The sequence below is a fragment of the Pongo pygmaeus genome, chromosome 20 (assembly GCF_028885625.2).
Source record: "Pongo pygmaeus isolate AG05252 chromosome 20, NHGRI_mPonPyg2-v2.0_pri, whole genome shotgun sequence".
In the NCBI taxonomy this organism is placed as follows: Eukaryota; Metazoa; Chordata; class Mammalia; order Primates; family Hominidae; genus Pongo; species Pongo pygmaeus.
In genome coordinates, this window is record NC_072393.2 from 60627958 (window position 1) to 60654568 (window position 26611).

The 26611-nt window shown below is 47.6% G+C and overlaps 2 protein-coding genes across 4 annotated transcripts; both read right to left on the minus strand.

Annotated features, from left to right (window-relative positions):
- Positions 1–333: 333 nt before the first annotated feature.
- Positions 334–5369, minus strand: LOC129021232 (leukocyte-associated immunoglobulin-like receptor 2). 2 transcript variants are annotated; one of them, XM_054466446.1, is made up of 5 exons: positions 5285–5368; positions 4820–4855; positions 3265–3558; positions 1107–1157; positions 334–957 (listed from the first exon to the last, which is right to left on the minus strand). In XM_054466446.1, the coding sequence occupies exons 1-5, from the start codon at positions 5316–5318 to the stop codon at positions 644–646; spliced, it is 729 nt and encodes a 242-aa protein (XP_054322421.1). In that variant the 5' UTR covers positions 5319–5368; the 3' UTR covers positions 334–643. The 2 variants fall into 2 exon arrangements, with proteins under 2 accessions (XP_054322421.1, XP_054322422.1); XM_054466447.1 differs by lacking the exon at positions 4820–4855 and having other exon boundaries at positions 5285–5369.
- An 11756-nt stretch (positions 5370–17125) lies between these two features.
- On the minus strand, positions 17126–23124 carry LILRA5 (leukocyte immunoglobulin like receptor A5). 2 transcript variants are annotated; one of them, XM_054466444.2, is made up of 7 exons: positions 22994–23124; positions 22514–22598; positions 22312–22347; positions 21841–22125; positions 21391–21693; positions 17723–17773; positions 17126–17574 (listed from the first exon to the last, which is right to left on the minus strand). In XM_054466444.2, exons 1-7 carry the CDS (start codon positions 22994–22996, stop codon positions 17438–17440), a joined length of 900 nt encoding a protein of 299 aa, XP_054322419.2. In that variant the 5' UTR covers positions 22997–23124; the 3' UTR covers positions 17126–17437. The 2 variants fall into 2 exon arrangements, with proteins under 2 accessions (XP_054322419.2, XP_054322420.2); XM_054466445.2 differs by lacking the exon at positions 22312–22347.
- Between the last annotated feature and the right edge of the window lie 3487 nt (positions 23125–26611).

Sequence of the window (26611 nt, forward strand, 5' to 3'; positions counted from 1 at the left end):
CTCTGCCTAGGAAAACCAGAGACCTTTGTTCATGTGTTTATCTGCTGACCTTCTCTCCACTATTATCCTATGACCCTGCCATATCCCCCTCTGCGAGAAACACCCAAGAATCATCAATAAATACTTCATAAAAAAAGAAAACTAGTAAAGAGGAAAAGGTCCAATATTTGGAAAAACAGCAGGTTTAGAGGAAGTACATAGAATCTAAGAACAAATGATGTTTATTTTGTTAGACTCGCATGTAATTATTTTGTACTTCCCTGATTTTGCTTTATCTTTGTTAATGCTATAATTAAAAACACATTTGGGTTAAAAAAAAAAAAAAAAAGCTAAATGCTTCCTCCTTCCTCCCCAAATCAGAAATGAGGCAAGTATGCCTACTCTTACCACTTGTACTTAACATTGTATTGGAGGTGCTTACCAGTGTGTTGAGGCACACAAAAAAAGAAATAAAGGCATCCAGATCAGAAAAAAAAAAAAAAGAAATGAAATCCTGTCTTAGACCTGAGAGAAAAAAGAGAATTACAAAGGAGGAGGGTGTGGGGTAGTGATTATGAGTATTAGACCTTAAAGAAAATCCTTGGATGCAAGAGACTGACAAACCGAGGAGAAGCTGGGGTATGTCATTGCTGCTCCCTAATGTCTATCTCAGATTCTGTCCGGATCCAACAGGGGCACCCTTCCCTCGAGGTGCTCCATGAAGTGCACAGTCCAAGATGGGCTCTGGATCTCCTTGGGCTCCAGGGTGAGCCTCAGAGCATTGGGAATGTCCCTTTTGGATCCTGGGGTCTAACCTTTCTGAGGGGAGCCCTCTTGTCTGCATTGCCAAGGTCATTATTGGCATCCCCCTCTCGCTGTGCCAAGCTTCTGCCAGAATCACTGCCAGGATCAGCAAGACCACACCAGCCAGGCTCATGCAGACAATGTTCTTCACCTTGAAGTTCTGGGTGATGGGGGCTGGAAGCAGAAGAAGAAGCATCACTGACAGGTGGACAAGAGCCAGCCCAGGCCAGGATTCCTGAAACAGAAGCTCCTTCTACACTTTGCTGGACAGATCTTGCTTCCAACCCAGCACTTTCCCTCCACACAGTACATAGATGACTTACCTGTGGAGGAATCTGCTTCTGTGGGTGAGGGGCTGACTTCATCAGGGGCTCCTAGGAATCAGAAAGCACTGATGAAGGACTGAGGCAGCATCTCCTCCCCTTCTTGGGCTGATCTCAGCATGCTGAGCCCTCTGTGTGACAGTCCCTTTATTGGGAATGCCCCAGCCCTGGATTCCTTGGCACCCGCCCACAGCACCTTGAGGTCCCTGGGTTCACAACACCCAGGTCTTATACAGAGTCAAGTAGAAGGCCCTGAGTTCAGGGTGAGGCTGCACAATTCACAGCTGCCATTGATCAAACTCACCTGCAAGATATTCTCACTTTCTCCTGGAACTAAAATTCCCTAGGAGTCAACTGTAGGGACAACATGCCTTCTGTATTTACAAGGATGCAATCTGATTTCAGTGCCTGGTTAGTGTCCACCCAGCCCACTACAAGAGGCAGGACCCCTGCTCCCCTCAAAGGAAGGGGCAGAGCTTGGGACTCCTGGCTCAACTTTATGTGTGCTCTCAGCCTGGAGTCTGCTGATCTGGCTCTGGGTGAGGGGCTGGGAGCTCCAGGGGGACCAGGGCTGCCTTTGCTCTGCCCAGCTCATCTCAGCCCCTTCATCTCCTGGGTAACTTTTGTGGACTTCCCATTCTTCCACTCACAGCTTTAAATGTTATCATCTGAGCTTCTTGGAAAAGGAATCAGAAATGGGATGAAGTTAGGATGACCCCTCTGTGTCCATCCCAAGAATGGGAGGATGCATTCTGCTTGCCCATCCCTTGGAGACTCCCCTCTGTCTTAATATCCAGGGATCTCCTGGGGACATAGTTCTGAGTACCCAGTGAAGAGGAACCTGGGTACTGATGGGGTGGGGCTGGGCTAGGTCTGCTGGTGGGATCCCCAGCCCCAGTGGATCAGTAAGCACAGACCATCTATAGAGGTGGTGATTGTCAGAACTCTGAGATCTGCAGGTCCTAAAAGCTCAGTCTACAAGGACCATGAGGATGTCACTCTTCCTCCATGGGGCTGAAGCCATGGTCCTACAGACACTGATAAAGCCACAATAGGACCAGGAGCACCAGGACTGTGGGAACAGGGAGTGGGAGGATAGGAAGGGTCCAGAGAGGTCTCACGCTGGGCTCACAGCCTCCGAGAATGCTCTGTTCAAATACCAGAGGGAGAAGAGAAGATTGGAACCTGCCCAGACAGTTAGGCAAACTGAGATCCAGACAATGGTGACCACTTAGCCCCGACAGGCCAATAGGGAGGCAGAGTGGTGGCTGTCTGTTTCAGACTCAGGGTAGGCGCTCAGCCCAGTCAATTTTCATCCTTGTCACCTGTCAGGAACCACTGCCCTACCCTGAGGCAACATCCCCTTAAAGGGTTTGTGATATGGGATATATACATCCCCTAAAAGGACCATCCTTTTATAACTTTTATATCAGTGTCCTTTGATATCTTTGTCATCTTTTTACTATCATATATTAAAATTGAACCTATATACTTCTATGGGTGCATATATATAGCGATATACACACAGAAACACAGACACTTACACTCAGACACCCAGAACACACACACACAGAGATATGCACACCCAGAGAAAAAGGAGAAAAGACACTCAGCTTTAAAGGAAAAATGCCTGCTTTCTCCTTCCCTGAGATATGGGGGAGCCTCCTCGCTGGACCCTGGCTCCAGGACGTCTTGGGGCTGACCACTCACAGAAGCATGGACGATATCAAACCAAAGGTTCCCCCTAAGTTCCATCCAGCCCTGGTCAGACCCTGTCACCTGCCCAATGGGAGGTGGGTCACACCCGAGGGACGCATTGCCTGGGGCCATGGCAGGTTCTGGCTCAGTGGAAAGGAATAGGGAGCGGGGCCATCTTGAGTGCAAAGACGGTCGTTCCCTTGAATGAGATCTACCCCCCACTTAATCCCTCGGATCTCACTTCCCTCCACAGCCCAGCAGGGCCAGCTCTGAGCCCACCCAATACTAGGGCTGAGTGTCCAGGCCCTCTGTGGTGTCCAGTGAGGGCAGAGGGGATGTGTGCAGAGGGAGAAGGGGAGGCTGTGGACTGAGCCACCCCTGCTGGGATGGGGTCCAAGGACCTGGGGGCAAACCCGAGGGCCGAGCTGAGACTGGGGCAGGGCCCAGGTGACGTCCTCACCTTTCACCAGCAGCTCCAGGTAGTCACTGTGCTCAGACCATCTGGAGGACTTAAAATAGTAGCAGCGATAACACCCAGCACTGTCTTCACTTACTGAGTCAATGTGGAATCGGGCCTCTGACTCAGATGAACTAGCTTGAGACACATCATTAGTATCATTGTACTTGAATCTACTCTCCCTCTCCAGGCGGAATGTTTGAACCCCAGCCGGGCCCCGGCACACGAAAGTCACACGGCTTCCCCGGGGGATCGTGGTGCCTGGCTCAGCCGAGATGGAGGGTCTGGGCAGGGCCCCTAGGAGGGAAGCAGAGCAGGATGTTAGTGTCCTCCATGAGGAATGGGCTTCCCCTCCCTGTGAAGGACAGGAAGGAAATAATGCAGAGACTGCCATCACCTCCACCACATCAGCACTTCATGCCCTCGTTTGAATCAGAGCCCTCTTTAGCTGGGTGTAGCGCTTTACGGAATAAAAGAGTATACTTGACAACCCCAGGATCGGTTCTGTGCAGCCGTGTGATGGTGTCTGTGCCAATGAGACGGAGCCTTGTTGGTGAAATTCCCCAGAAGGGATGTTAAAGAGCATTAATTAGGCCAGGAGGGCCCTTTGTTGGGGAAAAAAAAATCTGGCTGGGCACAGTGGCTCACGCCTGTAATCCTAGCACTTTGGGAGGCCGAGGCGGGTGGATCACCTGAGGTCAGGAGTTCGAGACCAGCCTGGCCAACATGGTGAAACCCCGTCTCTACTAAAAATACAAAAATTAGCTGGGCATTGTGGTGCACACCTGTGATCCCAGCTATTCAGGAGGCTGAGGCAGGAGAATTGCTTGAACCTGGGAGGCGGTGGTTGCAGTGAGCCGAGATGGTGCCACTGCATTACAGCCTGGGCAACACAGCAAGATTCAATCTCAAAAAAGAAAAAAAAATCTGCCTTTCCTTCCCTTCCCTTCCCTTCCAGCCTGCAAATAAATGTGATGGCTGGAGCAACAACAGCCATTCATTTTGCATCAAGAGGTGATCTTAGTGCTAGTGGCCTACAACTAAGATTACAGATCAGAAAGAGGGAACCGGGAACCTAAAGCCCTGGGGACATGCTGGAGCTGTCACATCATCTCTGTTGGGGATGTCACATGATCTCTGGGTGAGCTCCAGACACGGGAAGTAGGCGTCTGGCAAGAAATGTGGGCAGAGGTTCTCCAGAACATATAGGGAGTAAAAATCAACAGGGTTATCTGATTGACTAAATGCAAGTTAACAAAAGAAGAATCTAGGATGCCTGTCTGCTCTCTGGTCCGGGACCAATGACAGCCACTGAGAAAGAAAGCAGGGTGGGGGGTGATGGAGAATTACACTTGTGTGGGTGAGAAGCAGAGGTCCAGTTTTGGAGGTTCTTGAAATCAACTATTGGTATCTTGCAGGTATGTGGAGCTGTCAGGAGAGGACTGAAGGGGGCATTCGCGTTGTGTAAATTGGTGTTGCATGCCTCCCAGAGTCCACATGACTCCCACCCAGAGTGACCCTTCGGGTGGGGGTGGGGAATCCTGCAGATGTGACTCACCCTCCTGCGTGTGGATCATCCGGGCCAGGCAGAGCACTGGAAGAGAAGCCCCAGTGAGAACACCACCCACCACTGGTCAGCCTTCAACTGGAGCCAAGAGTCAGTGTGATGAGGGGAAAGATTGAGCTGCCTGTAGTCTCCAAACCACCCTCATCAACCTTAACTCTCAGTAGGATGGTTTCCTTCCCCAGGCAAATTTCCAAGGAAACCCCTCTACCAGATACCCCTCAGCCTGTCTTATGTTGAACTCTACCGCATCTGTAATTTCTGTGACATACAAGAGGCCTCAGGTACCTCTGTGGTCACCTTGGACCCAAGTGACCCCAAGCTGGCAGGTGCCTGCAGATGGTGACTCTCCTCTCCCAGGGCATCAGATCATCTTGGGCCACAGACAGGGCCTGGACCCCCACCCCAAGCCTTTCACCCCCTCTGTTTCTCAAATCCCACCTTTGTTCCCAAACTCACTGAGGCCCAGGAAGATGGTGGGAGGGAGGTTCATGGCTCAGCCTCTCCAGTCCTCTCTGTCCTTGTCCTGTGATGTCAGGACAGGTCCTGCAGTCCGGAAGAGTGCAAGATATTCTCACAGGGCCTCACTACAGGGCTCAACATACACGCCCCACAGGAAGGAATGTGGTCAGCTCTCAGTCCAAATTCAGCTTCTGCTGTGTGACCACAGGGAGGCCTTAGTTTCTGGTAGGTGTTTCTAGTGAGGTATTTCATAACTAGGCTGAGCCCACATCCAGATAAAACCCACGCATTGTTAACTGGTGACAGATAGATAGATGAGAGATGAAGGATGAATGGATGCAAGATGGATGGATGGATGGATGGATGGATGAATAAATGGATGGATGGATGGACGGATGGATGGATGGATGGATGGATGGACGGATGGATGGATGGATGGATAAATGGATGGATGGATGGATGGACGGATGGATGGATGGATGGATGGATAAATAAATGGATGGATAGATGGACGCATGGATGGATAGATGGATAAATAAATGGATGGATGGATGGATGGATGGATGGATGGATAAATGGATGGATGGATGGACGGATGGATGGATAAATGGATGGATACATGGATGCATGGATGGATAGATGGATGTATGGATGGGTAGACGGATGCATGGATGGATGGATGCATGGATGGATGGGTAGATGGATGGATGCATGGATGGATGGATGGATAAATGAATAATGGGTGGATGGATGGGGAGATGGATGGATGGATGGAGGGAGGATGAATAAATGGATGGATAAATGGATGCATGGATGGATGGATGGATGGATGCATGGATGGATGGATGGATGGATGGACAGACAGGGTGTAACAGGGCCTGGGAAACTTATTGGCTGGGCTTCAGCTTCTAACAGGCTGATGGTTCTCTGGCAACACATTTCCACACAAACTCTTAGATTCCCCACAGGCAAAAAAAGGAACCATAAAATCATCCTGACACCTTCATACTGTCATATCTGCAAGGTGCATAGCACAAAGGTATTTGGCACACTGGGAGGATACTCAGTCCTAGCTCTGTTCATGTTCTCCAGGGTGGGCTGCACCCTGGGGGGGGGCTATTATGTCCTTGTCCCTGCCCCTTCACACCCTGTGTCACTGGGATGTGGCTCTGATACCTGAGCTCTGCTGTCTCACCTGGCCCCAGGTTATGCATCGTCATTAGAGGGCACTGCAGCAGCGTGCAGGACTGAGGGAGGAGGCTGGACTTGGCCAGTCTGCTGCTCTCAAATGTCCTCATTCTAAACTGAATGCTCCCTAGTCTGCAGATGTGAATGCACTAAAGAAACAATGGTTTGTGCAAACATTTGTAGACGGGGCTTCTTGGACTGAAGAGCCTGCAGACACCTAGATAGGCCTGGGATGGTGGTGGATTCTGGTCGGTGCCCTGACGGGCTTCCCTTGCCCATTTATGGTACAGAACATGGATTCTGTGAGTAGGGAAGGGTGGCCTCCTAGCCCCGTCCCTGAAGACTGGGAATCTTTTCACCATTTCCTCTTTCTGTGCATTCATGGAAGTCTACACTTTACTCTCAGGCCACTCTTAAGAGCTCCTTTTATAGCACTGAAAGACTTTACGTTTCTGTAGATCTTCATTCTTTTTGTATTTTCTATTTGCCGCAGTGCTTCCAGATAGGTAAAGGCGTGCCTTGGATCCTGAAATCTGCAGTGGCCTGCTTTGAAATTCACCTGCTCACGCTGGGGAGGAAGCTGAGAACTCCACCTCACTCTGGGGCTCCTGAGGTCATGGTGACCTCCCAGGCAAGGGGCCATCACCAAGAAGAGGAGATGGACCAAGGAATCAGGGCATGGAGTTAAGAGCCCGAGACTTCTCCAAATCACAGGCAAGGGAATTGCCAGTAGAAGCCAGGGCACCAGGGGGCTCCCAGGTAGAGCTAAGGTCCTGGAGAAGTTTCTTTTTTTGGGTTCTTTGGGTCAGCAAGATGTGGTCTGATAGAGAGGAAGGAGAGGTCCACAGTGTTGGCTGTAGTGTCCTCCTGGTACCAGGTGGACTCAGCCTCTCCAAGGGCACTGATTTGTGAGTTTCCCCAGACTTCATTCTCCAGCTCAAGAGAGAGAGCCGCACTGATCACACTTCTTCAGTAAAAAGAGAATAAGATTTTCGGGTCTGTGATCTCACCATGAATGAAGGCCCATGTGCTTTATGGTTCTTGGCCTGAACTCCCCACACTCACTCACCCAACACTTGCCCAGGCTCCATGTTCTCCCTTCACAAAGATGCTCTCCTTGATCATGCTCATCTCAGGCACTTCTGAGCTCTTTTCCAACTAGCCCTGACTTCTGGGCTTCTGTGTTTGTCTCTTCCTTGTCCGACTGCAGCAAGAATCCTGCTAAGTCAGTTTAACCCTAGTTATCTGCTTACCGTTGATATGTGATCAGGTTCCTCATCTTCTACCATCCCCAGGTGATGTCTGGTCACCCTTGCTTGCCTTCAGCAAGAATCCTGGTTTAGCCAGAATCCCCATACCTATGAGGTTTCCTGATTGTAATGTTTCATCCACTGACCTCTCCCTCCCTGCTCCTTGGAATAAATTCTCCCTTGTTCATGCTGTATTTGAGGTTGAACCCATTTTATTTCCCACACTGCAAAATCCCATCACCATGGTCCCTCCATCCACAGTGATGGTCCTGAATAAAGTCCTCCTTACTATGATTTAACAAAGACCATTGGAAAATCTTTTCTTCAATACCCTGCCCAGCTGACACAGGGCTCTGAGAAAGGGAAGTCTGGACCCTTGGCATCTGCGGTGGACAGAACTCAGGAAGTGGCCCTGGAGGTTTGGGTGCTGTGGATGCCACCCATAGCATCCCTCACGTGCTCAGGGTATCTCAGCTTTGTGGTTAGAATCACTGTCCTTGGGAAAAACTCTTCTCTTTCTGTGTGAAACAACCACCCTCAATTCCCAAAGAAACAGGTAGAAAAAGCAGCAATCAAATACCTGTGAAAACTCAACATATGCAGGGACACTAAAGCACGGTGAATACGGTAGTGCCAGGGACTAACAACGGGCGTGGTGAATAAGTAGTGCCAGGGGCTGCCTAAAAACAGGCACAGGGAATACGGTAGTGCCAAGGACCGTCTAAAAATAGGCGCGGTGAATACGGTAGGTGCCAGGGACTGCCTAAAAATAGGCACGGTGAATATGGTAGTGCCAAGGACTGTCTAAAAACAGGCACGGTGAATACGGTAGTGCCAAGGACTGTCTAAAAATAGGCGCGGTTAATACGATAGTTCCAGGGACTGCCTAAAAATAGGCATGGTGAATACGGTAGTGCCAAGGACTGTCTAAAAATAGGCGCGGTGAATACGTCGTGCCGGGGACTGCCTAAAAATAGTGAAACATTTTAAACTGTCTCTCCACGTGGGAAAGGCTGGCAGGGAGAGAGCGAGGGCACATTATCACACAAAGCGAAGGTTTTCAAGGAAGGTGTGTGCTGAGTGGGATGTGCGACAACCTATGAGTGGTTGTTGCAGAAGGGTAACAGGGCAGGCTAACTTCATAGAATATTTAAGTGAACATGCAGTTTACAAAAGGGCCTGTAAATTATTTTTTATGTTAGGAAAAAAAAAGCCAAAATACATATACATCGAAAACAGAGAGAAACGATAACAACAGTCAGCATTTATCTGGCATTTTCTATGGAACAAACTGTTTTATTTCATTGAAGCATCATTAAAAACCCAATGAGGTGTACTCCACCCCTTAAGAAATTAACAACTGAAAAATTAAATAGTACTGCGTGCAAGTGAAGGTATATGAGGTATGTGTTAGTGTGTGTGAGTGTGTGTGTGGGGGGGTATAGGTATGTGTATGTGTGTGTGTGAGGGTGTGCATTTGTGTGGGTATATGTGTGTGTGTGAGAGTGCATGTGTGTGAGCACGTGTGTGTGTGTGGGTATATATGTGGGTGTGTGCATGGGCGTGTGTGGGTATATATGTGTGTGGGTGTATATATGTGAGTGTGTGCACATGAGTGCATGTGTGTGGGGGTGTATATATGTGAGTGTGTGCATGTGTGTGGGTGTGTGAGCATGTGCATGAGTGTGGGGGTGTGTGTGTGTATAGCTATGCATGTGCGTGTGTGCACATGTGGGTATGTGTGTGTGCATGTGCATGTGTGTGAGTATATGTGTGTGCGTGTGTGCATGTGTGTGGGTGTGTATGTGCATGGGTGTGGGTATATATGTGTGTGCACGTGTGTGCACGTGTGCATGTGTGTGGGTATATATACGTGAGTGTGTGCATGTGTGTGGGTGTGTGAGCATGTGCATGAGTGTGGGTATATGTGTGTGTGCATGTATATATGTGCATATGCGTGTGTGTATGTGTGGGTATATGTGTCTGTGTGTGCATGTGTGTGGGTATATGTGTGTGCACAAGTGCATGTGTGTGGGTAATGTATGTGCGTGTGTGGGTGTGTGTGTGCACATGTGCATGCTTGTGGGTATATGTGTGTGAGAGCATGTGCATGTGTGTGTGGATATATATGTGTGCACATGTGTGCATGTGTGTGGGATATATGTGTGTGCACGTGTGTGTATATGTGTGTGCCCATGTGTGCACGTGTGTGTGGGTATATATGTGTGTGCATGTGTGTGGGTATATAGGTGTGTGCATATGTGTGTGTATACATGTGCGCCCATGTGTGCATGTGTGTGAGTATATATGTGCATGTGCATATGTGTATGTGTGCGTGTTTATGTGTGCATGCCCATGTGGGCATGTGTGTGGGTATGTGTGTGTGCATGTGTGTGTATATGTGTGTGTGCATGTGTGTGGGGGTATATATGTGTGTGTGTGCATGTGTGGGGGAGGTATGTGTGTGTGTGTGCATGTGTGTGTGGGTATGTGTGCGCATGTGTGCATGTGTGTGGGGGTATATATGTGTGCACATATGCCACATATGCGTGCATGTATGGGTATATACATGAGCACATGAGCGTTACTGTTTCTTTTTAGAAGACATGCACACAAATTAAGCTAAATGAGATGATCTTGCTCCCTAGTGTCTCACAGAGTGATTTTCTGTTTTAGTCTAAGTAGGGACAGCATCTGATGCTGTGAGTGTAGTGGGGATACCAACATGTCCCAGCTTGTGGCGGACTTGGGGCTCTCCTGATGTGTGTGTGTGTGCATGTGTGTGCATGTGGGTGTGTGCATATGTGTGCAAATGTGCATGTGTGAATGTGAGTGTATGCATACTCGTGCATGTGTGTGCAGGTGTGAGTAGGTGGGTCAACTCTCGGCCTTCACCCAGCCACACTTTACCCAGATGCCTCCTTCATTAGTCAAATATAAGTAAATTCTACTAAACTAAACCAATAGGGCAAGAATAAGAACGACAAAATTATGGTAAATAAAGGAGACAAGAAAATATTTGTGAATCCTAGATTAGCTGTGATGATGGGTCTTACATGTCCTTTTTTTTTGAGACGGAGTCTCACTGTTACCCAGGCTGGAGTGCAGTGGCGCGATCTGGGCTCACTGCAACCTCCCTGGGTTCAGGCGATTCTCCTGCCTCAGCCTCCCGAGTAGCTGGGATTACAGGCATGTGCCACCATGCCAGGCTAATTTTTGTATTTTTAGTAGAGACAGGGTTTCACCATCTTGGCCAGGCTGGTCTTAAACTCCTGATCTCGTGATCCACCCACATCAGCACCCGCCTCGGCCTCCCAAAGTACTGGGATTACAGGCGTTGAGCCACTGCGCCCACCTTACGTGTGCTTTTATAGCTGCAATCATTCATGAAAAAACAAAGGCATTTTCTTTTTTCTTTTGTCAAAGTTATTTTTATGGAGGCACAATTAGAAGCTAGCTGAGGCACATCTTACTCTCTGGGAGAGTGACAGGAAAATCCTTATCCTCTGTGGCTGGGATCTTAGCCATCAGAACAAACCATGTGTTCAATGCTTAAGGGCTGAGAGGAGCAACAGTTTTGAAAAGCTCTGGCTTTAGATCCCAATGGATCGGGAACGGATGAAAAGGGACAGGGGCTAAGAAAGCACTTTTAAATATGGTTAAGTTTCAGAGTTGCTTTTATTGGACATGAATGCATTTATAATTCCTGATTATTCCTGCTCCCTAAGCCTTGACAACTCTTAGTCACCTTTTGTAAGAAGGATATTTCTCTCTCTCTAAATAGAAGGTAGAGTTTACTTTCTTCACACTGATCTCAGAAATTGTCTAGAGACATAAATTATTGGGAAATAAAGTGCATCCTGTTCCCCAGAGTGCATAAGAGAGGAGATGAAAGTGTACGGTTTTGCTTGCATTACAGAAAGTTTTCAGAGGTGTACAGCCATGGCCAGCCAAAGCACTACATGCTACCACCATGGATCCTTTAAATGTCCTAAGCAGCAGTTGCCATTAGACCACAGGTATGTGAGCAGGAGCCAGGAGCTGAGCATACTCTTACCCCTCTGATAAGCAGGAGAGCTAAGACTGTGAGGCTTGGCATATTCATTCAGAGAGCCCATTTCAGATGCGCCATGACAGAGAAGGTAAGCAAGACATGCCCTTAGCCCTGGGTGGGAAGGTTGGAGTTATTCTGTCCCAGGAACTCCCAGAAAATATCCCTGCCACATGTCTGGTTTTTTTTTTAAGTTCTGTTCATAAGAATGTGTACATTTCGTCTAATTTAAAGAATTCTTCAACTACTTTAATTATTTTTAAATGAAGTCTTTGATTCATTTATATTTCTTTTTTATTTTTATTTTTTATTTATTTTTATTTTTATTTTTGAGACGGAGTCTTGCTCTGTCGCCCAGTCTGGAGTGCAGTGGCACGATCTCGGCTCACTGCAAGCTCCACCTCCCAGGTTCACGCCATTCTCCTGCCTCAGCCTCCTGAGTAGCTGGGACTACAGGCGCCCGCCACCACGCCCGGTTAATTTTTTTGTATTTTTTTAGTAGAGACGGGGTTTCACTGTGTTAGCCAGGATGGTCTCGATCTCCTGATCTCATAATCCACCTGCCTCGGCCTCCCAAAGTGCTGGAATTACAGGCATGAGCCACTGCGCCCGGTCAACCACATGTCTGTTTTTTCTATGCTCAGTTTTGACGGCAGGAGAAACATACTGACATGTCCACACAATACTTTTTGTAACAAATATTCTACTTCTCTAAGCATATAGTTCTCTGCCTAAAAAGAAGGCCCACTTACCAAATGCCTTTCCTTGATGGGGCAGTAGCTGCTGTGGTCACGGTCTGAGCACTGTGCAAAAGGAGGCATCTTATCCTTGAGATAAAGGTTTGGGACACCATGAGGTCATCTTTTTGCTGGTAAGTGATTATCATTTCATCAGTAAGTACAGTAACAGTGTTTCCGTAGGGATTTGAGATGATCTCAGAAAAACATTTGCGAAAGGTTCAAATTACTGAAAACTACTTAGTAGCTATCAGTTATAATTGACTGAAAAGGTTTGGGCAAGAGAGAGAAGCAGAAACAGAGAGATAGAGATAGAGAAAAACAGAAAGATAGAAACAGAGAGAGACAGTAAGATTATGCGAGGGAAATAAGCAAGGGAACACTTATCTGAGATGCCTGGGGAAGACCAGGTAGATATAGCAGATTAGGATGCTGAGGTCTGCAGGGGGGCGAAAGGTGGGTGAGAATAAGGCTGTGTTAACAGTGGAGGGTGTCCAGGTTCTTGGCATCTTGAGCAAAGAACTGGACAAAATGCACAAACAAAGCAAGGAAAGAATGAAGTAACAAAAGCAGAGATGTATTGAAAACGAAGATACAGTCCACAGGGTGGGAGCAGACCTGAGCACAGGGGGCTCAAGAGCCCAGTTTCAGAATTTTCAGGGGTTAAAATATCCTCTAGAGGTTTCCACTGGTTACTTGGTGAACACCCTATGTAAATGAAGAGGATGAATTAAAGTTACAAAGTCATTTACTCAGGGTGCACCCTATGTAAATAAGGGGGATGAAGTAAAGTTACAAAGTCATTTACTCAGTGTACACCCTATGTAAATAAAGAAGATAAAGTTACAAAGTCATTTGCTAAGTGTATCTCATATGTAAGTGAAGAGGATGAAGTAAAGTTACAAAATCATTTACTCAGGGTACACCCTGTGTAAATGAAGACGCTGAAGTTACAAAGTCATTTACTCAGTGAACACCCTATATAAATGAAGAGGCTGAAGTTACAAAGTCATTTACTCAATGTACACCCCATGTAAATGAAGAGGCTATTTCCTGTCATAGCTGAAGTGTTTCCATTTGATTTAGTTCTAGGAAGTCCTTAGGTTCCCTGCCTTCAGGCCCTATTCTCCTGCCTCAGCTGGGATTTGTTTCTTGACAGCCTTAGGGTTTTGACTCCCAGATAATATTATTCAATTCTGAGAACTTTTCACAAAAGGCAGGCTGGAAAGGAGAAGAAAAGGAAGAACAAAGCAGAAACAATTTGCCCCAGTGTTAGAAGTGAATTTGGAGGAAGTGAGCTGTTACAGTTAATGGTGCATCTTGAGGAGCTAGAAGTGGTTTCAACAGTGTAAACTAAACTAAGCTTCTACACCCCCTCAACCATCTAAATGAACTTCCTCCTCAGCCAGGGCTCTTAAAATTTAACCTGACGCTGGGTGCAGTGGCTCATCTCTGTAATCCCAGCACTTTGGGAGGCCGAGGCAGGTGGATCACCTGAGGTCAGGAGTTCGAGACCAGCCTGGCCAACATGGCGAAACCCTCTCTACTAAAAACAGAAAAATTAGCCGGGCATGGTGGTGCATGCCTGTAATCCCAGCTACTCCAGAGGCTGAGGCAGGAGAATCACTTGAACCTGGGAGGTGGAGGTTGAGATGAGCCGAGATTGTGCTGCGGCACTCCAGCCTGGGCGACAGAGTGAGACTCTGTCTCAAAAATAAAAATAAAAATAAAAATAATGTAACCTGAGAGACTGTTTCAGGCCATGACGGGAAGTGTGCCTCTCCAGCATTAATGTCAGCAGACTTTATGTCTGATAAGAAACACTTTGCATCCTCTTCTCTCTGAAGCCTATTACATGAAGGCTTTCTCTGCAAAAGAGAACTTGTATCTCCACAATCCTTTATTTTTATTTTGTTCTATTTTTATTTTATTTTATTTTTTTGAGGTGGAGTCTTGCTCTGTCACCAGGCTGGAGTGCAGTGGCACGATTTCGTCTCACAGCAGCCTCTGCCTCCTGGGTTCAAGTGATTCTCCTGCCTCAGCCTCCCGAGTAGCTGGGACTACAGGCGCCCGCCACCACGCCTGGCGAATTTTTGTATTTTTAGTAGAGACGGCGTTTCATCATGTTGACCAGGATTGTCTTGATCTCTTCATCTCATGATCTGCCCACCTCAGCCTCCCAAAGTGCTGGGATTACAGGTGTGAGCCACCGCGCCCGGCCCACAATCCTTTATCTTAACCAAGACATTCCTTTCTATCCTTCCCAGTTCTTTAGATAAACTCAACCAATTTTCAACCAGAAAAAATTTTAAATCTACCTATAAGCTGGAAGCCCCGCACCCTGCCTGCTGCTTCGAGTTGTCCCACCTTTCTGAGACAAACCAATGTATTTCTTAAATGTATTTGATTGAGGTCTCATGCCTCCCTAAAATGTATAAAACCAAGCTGTACCCCTGTAATGCCCAACCTCGTTTTTACTAACCCTGTTTTTAGACTCCTTTTCCTTTAATCACCTAGCCTTGTTTCCACCTGAATGGACTCTCCCTTAGCTAAGAGAACCAGACAGACTCCATCTTGGCAATTTCACTGGCAGCCCCTTCCTCAAGGACTTAACTTTTGCAAGCTGACTCCCAAGAATGCAATTAACTGATAAGATATTGTGGCAACCTATATCCTCAGTTCCCAAGAATTCGTCTGGTTGATAATGCCCAAAGCCCCGCGTCTATCACCTTGTAATTGACTTAGAGCCCCTGCACCTGGAACTATTTACTTTCCTGTAACCATTTATCCTTTTAACCTTTTTGCCTACTTTACTTCTGTAAAATTGTTTTAACTAGACCCCCTTTCCCCTTTCTAAACCAAAGTATAAAAGAAAATCTAGCCCCTTCTTCGTGGCCAAGAGAATTTTGAACGTTAGCCATCTCTTGGTCGCCGGCTAATAAACGGACTCTTAATTCGTCTTAAAGTGTGGTGTTTTCTCTAACTCGCTCAGGTGCAACACCCCAACCACCTTGGATACATGTTCTCAAGACCTCCTGAGGGCTGTGTCATGAGCCATGGTCACTCATATTTGGCTCAGAATAAATCTCTTAAAATATTTTATAGGGTCCGACACTTTTCGTTGACTGCGGGTTTCTGGTTGATTGGCTGAGACACGGAGCCAAAGGTGGCCCACAGTCAATGAACTCAGAGGGCCATACTTGACTTGTTTTACTGTAGAAGAAGGAGTTTAAGGTCTCAGGGATCTTGGAATGTGAGAGAGAAGTTTTCATTCAAGACTGACTTATCCACCATCAGTCTTCCACTCAACACTGTTTCTGATCGAGAAACTCACTTCACCGCAGCTGAAGCGCAGCAGTGGGCCCTTGCTCATGAGTTCACTGATCTCACATGTCATCCATCATCCTGAAGCAGGTGGTGCGACAGAGCAGTGGGATGGTTCCCAGGCTGAACAGAGAGTCGGGCTGCTTATTCTCATGGCCCAGTAACAAGATGCAGATGAAATGAGAAAGAAGAGAGTTTCAGTGAGAACACACGGACACGGGGAGGGAACATCACACACTGGGGCCTTTTGGAGGGTGGGGGTTTGGGGGAGGGGTAGCATTAGGAGAAATACCTCATGTAGATGATGAGTTGATGGTTCAGCAAACCACCATGGCACGTGTGTATCTGTGTAACAAACCTGCACGTTCTGCACGTGTATCCCAGAACTTAAATTATAATAAAAAAATTTTTTGGCCAGGCGCAGTGGCTCACGCCTGTAATCCCAGCACTTTGGGAGGCCGAGGCGGGCAGATCACGAGGTCAGGAGATCGACACTATCCTGGCCAACACGGTGAAACCCTATCACTACAAGCCGGGTGCGGTGGCTCACGCCTATAATCCCAGTACTTTGGGAGGCCAAGGTGGGCAGATCACGAGGTCAGGAGATCGAGACTATCCTGGCCAACATGATGAAACCCAATCACTATATGCCGGGCGCGGTGGCTCACGCCTGTAATCCCAGCACTTTGGGAGGCTGTGGCGGGCAGATCATGAGGTCATGAGATCGAGACTATCCTGGCCAACATGGTGAAACCCTGTCACTACTAAAAATACAAACATTAGCTTGGCATGGTGGCGTGCACCTGTAGTCCCAGCTACTTGGGAGGCTGAGGCAGGAGAGTCACTTGAACTCGGGAAGTGGAGGTTGCAGTGAGCCGAGATCGCGCCACTACACTCCAGCCTGGGTGACAAAGCGAGACTCCATCTCAAAAAAAAAAAAAAAAGAGTGAATGGGGCTTGAAGGCTGCAGACAGGAGGTTAGGATGCCATTTTGGATTTATCTTTTCCTGGAGGGGATGTGATCTTCTCCCATGGATTTAGTTACTGGTTCAGGTGTGGAACTCTGAACTGAAGAGATGGAGGCTCAGTAAAGCACACAGGGAGTGTGATAATGAGAAGTGAAGTGGACTGTGTGACACGCCAAGGACCAGAGCATGCAGGTGTGCGGAGATGTGGACCCAGCGCTGCCTGCCATGTGGGATGTAGCCTCATGTCTCGGGCTGGGAAGAGAAGGGAACCCAACAAAGGGAAGTCAACATTAATAGAAAGGAAAGGTGTCATATTTTAATGGTCCTCCATGGATCACCCCAGACCAGTGTCCCCGCACTCAAACACCCATTCCTCCCTCTAGAAATTGCCAGAGGCTGAGGCAGGAGAATCACTTGAACCCGAGAGGTGGAGGTTGCACTGAGCCCAGATTGCGCCACTGCATTCCAGCCTGGCGACAGAGCAAGACTCCGTCTCAAAAAAAAGAAAGAAAGAAATTGCCGGCAGACAGTCCAGATGGCATAGGCCTCAGATGGTCTTCCCGAACCTCCTAGGACCATCAGATTCACTTCCAAGGCTCCAGCATTCAATGGTGCATTGTCCTTTCTTCTGTTCACCTCCCAGCTGCAGCTTGGGGGCTTCTCTGGCTGTACCAATCCTGAAATATCAGAATCCCAAGGACCACCAGGATCAAGCCGGCCACGCCCATGCGGATGAGATTCTCTACTGTGTAATCCCGGGGGTGTGAGGCTGGGGATGGTGGACAAAGAGGTCGCAGAGGTCAGGGTGGATCAATATCACCCAGGACCCCTAGATGTCCCCCCAGGGCACCCGCATCATCTTGACAGGACCTGACCCTCTGTGCCAGTTCCATAACTGAGAGCATCTCCTCACTCACCAGTCCCAGAGTCAGACTTGTTTTGTGACGGGCTGAGGTTATCAGCTGCTCCTGAAAATCAAAACAGGGGAATGGGAAGGAGAAGTTCTTGAAGAGATCTGGGCCCAGCCTCTCCCCTGCGCTCTGCATTCTCCTAGTTCCCTATGCCTCTCAACGTGACTTTTATGGAGTTCCTCCATAAACCATCCCTCTGCTGGAGCAGGGTTCCCTCCAGTCTCCTCACTGAATTATTTCAGCTTTCCTTTGTTCTTTGAATTTAAACTTTGCTCCTGAGTCATTTGGGAAAGAGCTTTCCTGCACCATGAAAGCTCAGGATCTGCAAGGAAAGTGGCCCCCAGAAGTTACTGAGCGCTTTGTGCTCCTACATGCAGCCTGGGACACAGGAGCACATAAGCCAATTCCCCCAGAGACGAGAGTTTCACGGATCCACCAGCTGAGGACCCAGGCTCCATGGAGGAGGGGTTGGTCCTCAGGGGCTCCTGAATGTCAGAAGCACAAACAGCTGCCTCCCCTTCATGCCACCTCAACCACCTCACCTGGTGTTTCATCATACAATAAGTCTCTAGTCAGCTAATTATTCATATAGTCAGTCATATAGATATGTATGTATATAAGTGTGTGTGTGTGTGTGTGTGTGTGTATGGTGTTACAGAGGCTCATAAAACAATTTCTGCTTTTAGGGCCAGGCATGGTGGCTCATGCCTGTAATCCCAGCACTTTGGGAGGCCAAGGCAGGCAGATCACGAGGTCAGGAGTTCGAGACCAGCCTGGCCAACATGGTGAAACCCCGTCTCTACTAAAAATAAAAAAATGAGCTGGGCATGGTGGCACCTGCCTGTAATCCCAGCTACTTGGGAGGCTGAGACAGGAGAATCGCTTGAACCTGGGAGGCAGAGGTTGCAGTGAGCCCAGGTAATGACATTGCACTCCAGCTTGGGCAACAGGGCAAGAGACTCCATCTCAAACAAACAAACAAACAAACAAACAAAAATTTCTGCTTTTATAAAGTGTGAATCTAGGTGAGAAGACCAATAACAAACATGTAAAAGCCCTCCATGTCAAATATATTAAGCATGTAGATATACATATAAAAAATATATGCAGATATACCTACAGTTATATTCAGACGTAACATATAACCATACATAAATATGTATATATGTAAAACTTTAGATATTTATTTAAGATGCAGTTACATGCATATTAATACTTGAAGTGACAAAAATTGATATGCAGTTTAGAAATAAAAAATAAAATTTCAATTTTCTTATAGTTAATATAAATTTTATCAGTAAATTTGGGGAGATCAGTTGAAAGATAATTGAAAGGGAAAAATGTTATAGCAAGCTAAAATGAAATTAAATGAATATACTCAAACTAAAAGCTTTCTCATGTGTATATCTTACTTAGAAATATAAATGAATCAGGCTGGGCACAGTGGCTCACGCCTGTAATCCCAGCACTTTGGGAGGCCGAGGTGGGTGGATCACGAGGTCAGGAGATCGAGACCATCCTGGCTAACACAGTGAAAGCCCATCTCTACTAAAAATACAAAAAAATTAGCCGGGCATGGTGGCGGGCGCCTGTAGTCCCAGCTATTCGGGAGGCTGAGGCAGGACAATGGCGTGAACCCAGGAGGCGGAGCTTGCAGTGAGCCGAGATCGCGCCACTGCACTCCAGGCTGGGCGACAGAGCAAGACTCCATCTCAAAAACAAAAACAAACAAACAAAAAAAAGAAATATACATGAATCAAATACTTCACTTAAAAATAATTAAAGTAGTTGAAGAATTATTTAAATTAGACTAAATGTACACATTCTTATGAACGGAACTTGAAAACACTTATTAACTTCATTAATAAACTTCAATTTTATATATTAATAATAGAAATACTTGCTATTAACAACTAATTTTATACAGCAAATGTAAATATTGAATTATGACCCCAGGACAATGGGAGTGGAATTACTCATTTTTAAATCATAAATCCATATATCTTAAAGAGACAAATTTAAATATTCAAATATTGTTTTAAAAGATTCAGAAGAACAGAGAAAAAATAGACAAGTATGCCCAGAAAATGCAGAGTAGCAATGAACAGCAGACAAGATGTGCTGTGAATAAGTTCCTAACTTCCTCCAGGGAGCAGGTGCGCAGCCCCTCCTTTGTCTCAGGGGTGTCCTGAGCACAGAGGCCTCCAGGTGAGCACAAGAGGGGCCTTGTGAGTGGCACCCACAGCAGGGGTGCTTCTCTCTAAAGGAGCAGGTCTGGCGTGGACTCCAGCCTCATCACAGTCAGATCCCACTGAGGCCTGAGCGGCCTCCTCCCCTGTCCTGAGTGGGCTCAGGGACCCCGCAGGTGTGGGTGAGGGGCTCCATCCTCAGGTTCTCATGGAAATGAGAAGTGAGAGCTGCCAAGGGAGCGTCCGTCTGTCCTCTGTCCAACTCGCCTGCCTCTCTTCCTCCTCCATCAGCCCCAGCATCTTCCCCATGTTCCAAGTCAGGCCTGGACCCCAAATCCTGCTGACCAGGTCTGTTCTCCTTCCTCTACTCATCACTCATCCCACAGGACAGGGTAGGGGCCTGGGAGTCTTGTAAAGCTGCATGGTTTTTAGTAGAAAATCTGAAACACTCCGTGTGATGTGTGAGAGAGGGGAGATTCTAAACAGTGGGGTTTTTACACGTCTTTGCTTTCTCATAATATTGTGACTTCATCTCACGAATCTCAGACCCCAGCACTGATGGATACGATTACATGTACCTGCAGCTGCCCCTCTTGGCTTTCTAGACCTTGCGAGGCATAGCTATTGGCAAGAGCAGACCAGGTCTTAGGGTTAGTGATGGGAGCTGCTTTTCTAGGTCTAGGATGAGCCACATCTCAGATGCCCCACAAGGTCAGAAATCAGGGGGATTTGGGGGTCACTTCCAAGCTCAGGGGGAAGTCAGCCTGGAAGAGCCCAGCCTGGGGCTGCCGGCCAGTGGAGGAGGTCATGTCTGTCCTCTTTGTATAGAGCAAACCTGTCATAGCCAACATCAGAGTGACACTGGAGGGTCAGGTTCTCTCCAGGGACCACAACAGGGCCCTGTGGGGTCAGGAGGGAGGGCTTTCTAGACACACCTGGAAGGAAAAAGGAGCCGGGACTGCAGGGGCTGGTTCCTCCTATAAACCTCCTTCTGGAGTCTCCGTTGCTCTGTTTTTCTTTGTCTTTGTCTTTTTTTTTTTTTTTTGAGACAGAGTCTCGCTCTGTCACCCAGGCCAGAGTGCAATGACACAATCTTGGCTCACTGCAACCTCCGCCTCCCGGGTTTGAGCGATTCTCCTGCCTCAGCCTCCCAAGTAGCTGGGATTACAGGTGTGTGCCACCACGCCCAGCTAATTTTTGTATTTTTAGTAGAAATGGGGTTTCACCATGTTGGCCAGGCTGGTCTTGAACTCCTGACATCAGGTGATCCACCTGCCTCGGCCTCCCAAAGTGCTGAGATTACAGGCGTGAGCCACTGCGCCTGGCCCTTGCTCTGTTTTTCTCAACCTGAATTTGTGTCCCTAGGATTTCTGTGTTCTCCTTCCCCTTTTTTTCTTTCTTAGCAGGGGCTGCCCTGCAGGTAAGGCTCTCCACAACCTGTCTGGCTTCCCTAAATTGTACTAGAGAAGGCTGTGGCTTCCTCACCTGACACCAGAATCTCCAGGAGGTCACTGGGTTCTGACCACACCTGCAGGATATGCCTGCGAGAGCCATAGCATCTGAGCATCCACCTGTGGCTGGGGGTGACGGGGCCCACAGGGAACAGGGCCTGGAACTGCCCACTGGGGGTCAGCTGTGAGTCCAGGGTCCAGGAGAGCTTGTGGTCTCCTTCCTCAGTCAGAATGAACCTGTCGAATCTCAGCCGTGAGCCACACTGGAGGGTCACATTCTCTCCTGAGGTCACCACAGGGCTGGGCACGGCTGAGAGGGTGGGTTTGTTGTAGAATCCTAGGAGAGAAGGATGCACCGTGTTAAATGGGGCTCACACCTCCCACATCATCCTCACGGCTGGGCTGTGAGAGGGAGACGCCCCTGAGAGCCGACCCCCTTCCCGAGGGCAGAGCCTGGGGCTGGGACCCTGGAGTGTCCTCTCACCTGTCACCACCAGCTCCAGGGGGTCGCTGGGCTCTGACCAGCCTGCAGGGCTGACATAGTAACAGCGGTATCTCCCTGCATGGTGCTCTGTCATGGATGGGATGGAGAATCTGGCCTTGTTCTTGGGCTCCAGTGGGTTCTGTGTGTCCCGGGGTTCTGGGCTTCCCTCTTTATCCAGATGGTATTCCTGGGCCTCCAGGGTCCCCTGACACCAGATGGTCACAGAGTTCCCCCGGCTGATCACAGAGCCTGGCTCAGCCCAGAGGATGGGTTTGGAGAGGTTCCCTGGATGGAAATCAGAGTCTGGGCTCTAAGACCTCCCCACCCCTCAGATCCCAGCTCTCAGCCCCAGGACCCTCCAGACATCCCCATCAGTCACCCAGAACTGCGGTCTCCACTCCCAGCTGCCCATGGGTGGCCCTTTGTCCCCAGTGAGGAGGAGGGACCTGGGACAGCTGGGGACAGACTCACCTGCCTGCACGTGGGTCCTGGGGCCCAGACTCAGCCCTGGAAGACAGTTCCCTGTGAGGGATTTGCCTCTGAAGCCTGGGCAGGCCCTCCCCTGCCTGGGAACCTCCTAACACCCTGGAGTTTCCTGATAGACGAGGGCCTGGTTATGGGGTGGGGTCCCTCCCAGACTAGGGTGCCCCTTCCCTGAGGCTTCCAATCTCACCGAGGCAGAGCAGCGCCATGAGGGCAGGGCTCACGGCATCTCCTCCCACTGGCTGCAGCTGTGCAGATGGATGAGACCATGGTGCCTGGCAGGACAGAGAGACACAGAGAGTGTGGCCGCTCGGAGGCTGGGTTCTTCTTGTCATAGGATTTTCTCATTCTCAGCCCACAGAAAGGGGAACGGCCCTCCCCAGGAGCCTGGCTCTCATTTCCTCAGGGCTGAAGTGAAGTAGCTGGGACTACAGGCACCAGGCTCTCTGCAGACATTTCAGACAGAAATGGGGTCTCCCTTCCCCCGGGCCACTGTCGCCTGATTTATCTTTATCTCACTGAGAGCCGGGACACAGCAGCAAATAGACCCGGTGCCTTCCTGAGTCAGCCCCTTTCAGGCGAGGGTGACCTCCTCCCTCTCAGAGCCTCCCCATGGGGTCTCCCTCCCTCCTTCAGCCCGTCCATGAGCTCAGCATTGCGGGGTCCTTACCATGGTCAGTGATTCTTCAGCCCTGGAGATGCTTCAGGGAAGATGCAGGTCCATGCTGCAGGCAGACTCAGATCAGCAGAGACGCACCTGACACCTGGCTGTGTAGCCCAGGCTGAGCTGCGTGTGGCAATGAGCACAGAGGAGTGATGCAGGGAAATAGGGGAGGAAATCATGACCCTTTAGTGGCCCTGGAGTGTTTTCTTTCTAACCAATAGTACTCTCTTTCTTGTACTTCCCTTTTTTTTTTTTTTTTGCAACAGTGTCCACCTCCACCCCACCTCCAGTAACAAACCTCTGAATCGTTTCTGCCTCCACTGTGCCTTCTGTTTCTTTGGGCTTCCCTCTACACCTCAATCCGTGTTCAACATTTTCAGAGTAATTACTTAGGCTTTGTTTTAAAATTTTCATTCTTATGTATCTATTTATTTTTTAATTTTTGTGGGTACATTACTTAGGTTTGGGCTCTGGTTTGCTGAGTGAGGAGTTGATTTCTTCCTTTTTTTTTTTTTTTTTTTTTTTTTTTTTGAGACAGAGTCTCACTCTGTTGCCCAGGCTGGAGTGCAGTGGCACAATCTTGGCTCACTGCAAGCTCTGCCTCCCAGGTTCATGCCATTCTCCTGCCTCAGCCTCCCGAGTAGCTGGGACTACAGGCACCCGCCACCATGCCTGGCTAATTTTTTTGTATTTTTATTAGAGACAGGGTTTCACCATGTTAGCCAGGATGGTCTCGATCTCCTGACCTCATGATCCACCCGCGTCAGCCTCCCAAAGTGCTGGGATTACAGGCGTGAGCCACCGCACCCGGCCAGTGGGGAGGTAATTTCTATGTCATTCCTGATTATTATCTACGGCTTGTGTGATCTTGGGCAGTACTGTCTCATCTCTGAGCCTCAGTTTCCCTGTGTGGAGCCTGTTGTCATGAACCTCTCTCATCACAGCGGTTGTGAGGGCCAGCCATGCTTGGGTCATGGGACAGGCTCAGTCACGGTTCATGTCTAGACTAGATTAAGACATGAGGGGTTGGGACATGAGAGGATTCTGGTTTCAGACTAGATTAAGACATGAGGGGTTGGGACATGAGAGGATTCTGGTTTCAGTCTCTATGATTATGTCATAGAGGTGCAGAAAAAGCATTTGATAAAATCCTGCATCCCTTCATGATAAAAATTCTCAACAAACAAGGCACAGAGGGACATACCTCAAACTACTAAAGGCCAAAGGTGATGAAATCCCAGCCAATATAGCAAACAGGGAAAAGTAGAAAGCATTCCCCCTAAGAACTGGAGCACGACGAAGATGTGCATCATCACCACTCTTCAGCGTAGTACTGGAGGTCTTCGCCCAGAGCAATCAGGCGAGACAAAGAAATAAAACACATCTAAATTGGAAAAAAAAAGTGAAATTATTTCTGTTCGTGATGATATTATCTTATACCTCAAAAACCCTAAAGACTCAGCCAAAACACTCTTAGATTTGATAAAGAAATCCAGTAAAGTTTCAGGATATAAAATCAACGTACAGAAATCAGTAGCATTTCTGTACACCAATAATGACGAAGCTGAGAACCAAGTCAAGAAGGCAATCCCATTGACAGTGGGTGCACAAAAATAAAATACCTGGGAATATATTTAACCAAGGAGGTGAAAGATTTCTACAAGGAAAACTTCAAACCAGTGATGAAAGAAATTGTAGATGACACAAACAGATGGAAAAATATCCCATTCTCATAAATCAGAATAATTACTATGATTAAAATGACCACACTGCCCAAAGCAATCTACAGATTTAATGCAATCCTTACAAAAATACCTTCATTTTTCACAGACTTAGAAAAAGAAACCTTAAAAGTTACATTGAGCCAAAAAAAGAGCCCAAACAGCCATAGCAATCCTAAGCAAAAAGAGCAAAGCTAGAGACATCACATTAACTCACTCAAAGTTTACAAGGCTATACTAACCAAAAAAGCATGACACTGGTATAAAAATACACATACAGGCTGGGTGCAGTGGCTCATGCCTCTAATCCCAGCACTTTGGGAGGCTGAGGCAGGTGGATTATGAGGTGTCAGGAGTTCAAGACCAGCTTGGCCAACATGGTGAAACCCCGTCTCTGCTAAAAAAAACAAAAAAATTAGCCAGGCATGGTGATGGGTGCCTGTAATTCCAACTACTCAGGAGGCTGAGGCAGGAGAATTGCTTGAACCTGGGCAGCAGAGGTTGCAGTGAGCCGAGATTGCACCACTGCACTCCCGCCTGGGTAACAGAGTGAGACTCCAACTCAGAAAAAAAAAAAAAGACATATAAACCAATGGAACAGAATAAAGAACCCCAAAATGAAGCCACATATCTACAGCCAGCTGATCTTTGACAAATCTGACAAGAACATACACTGGGGAAAGGGCACCCTTATCAATAAATGCTGCTGGGAAGATTGGCTGGCCGTATGCAGAAGAATAAACCTGGACCCCTATTTTTCACCATATATGAAAATGAATTCATGATGCATTAAACACTTATACGTAAGACGTGAAACTATTTTTTTAAGAAACTAGAAAAAAAACTATGGAAAATTGTTTTGGACATTGGCTGAGGCAAGGAATTTATGACTAAGACCTCAAAAGAACAAGTGTCAAAACAGAGAAATGGAACTTAATTAAACTAAAAGTTTTCTTCACAGCAAAAGAAATAATCAAACTGAGTGAGTGAACAGAAAACCTGCAGAATGGGAGAAAGTATTTGCAAACTATGCATCCAACATCGGACTAATATACAATATTTACGAGGAACTCGACTCAAAAAACAGCAATGAAGAACACCATTAAAAAGTGGGCAAAGAGCCCTATTTGCAATAGCAAAGACTTGGAACCAACCCAAATGCCCATCAATGTTAGACTGGATAAAGAAAATGTGGCACATATACACCATGGAATATTATGCAGCCATAAAGAAGAATGAATTCATGTCCTTTGCAGGGACATGGATGAAGCTGGAAACCATCATCCTCTGCGAACTAACACAAGAACAGAAAACCAAACACCTCATGTTCTCACTTATAAGTGGGAGTTGAACAATGAGAACACATGGACACAGGGAGGGGAACACCACACACCGGGGCCTGTTGGGAGATGGGGGCAAGAAGAGGGAAGCATTAGGACAAATACCTAATGCATGTGGGGCTTAAAACTTAGATGATGGGTTGATGGGTGCAGCAAACCACCATGGCACATGTATACCTATGTAACAAACCTGCACATTCAGCACATCTATCTAGGAACTCAAAGCTAAATTTAAAAAAAGAAAAGAAATGAACAAAATCTGTAAGAAATATGGGATTATATAAAGAGACTGAATCTACAACTCATTGGCATCCCTGAAAGAGATGGGGAGAATGGAAGCAACTTGGAAAACATATTTTAGGATATAATCCATGAGAACTTCCCTAGTCTAGCTAGAGAATTCAACATTAAAATTTAAGAAATATAGAAAACCCTTATGAAATAATTCAAAAGAAGATCATCCATGAAACACATAATCATCAGATTCTCGAAGGTCAAAATGAAACAGAAAAATGTTAAAGGCAGCTAGAGAGAAGGGGCAGATCACCTACAAAGGGAAACCT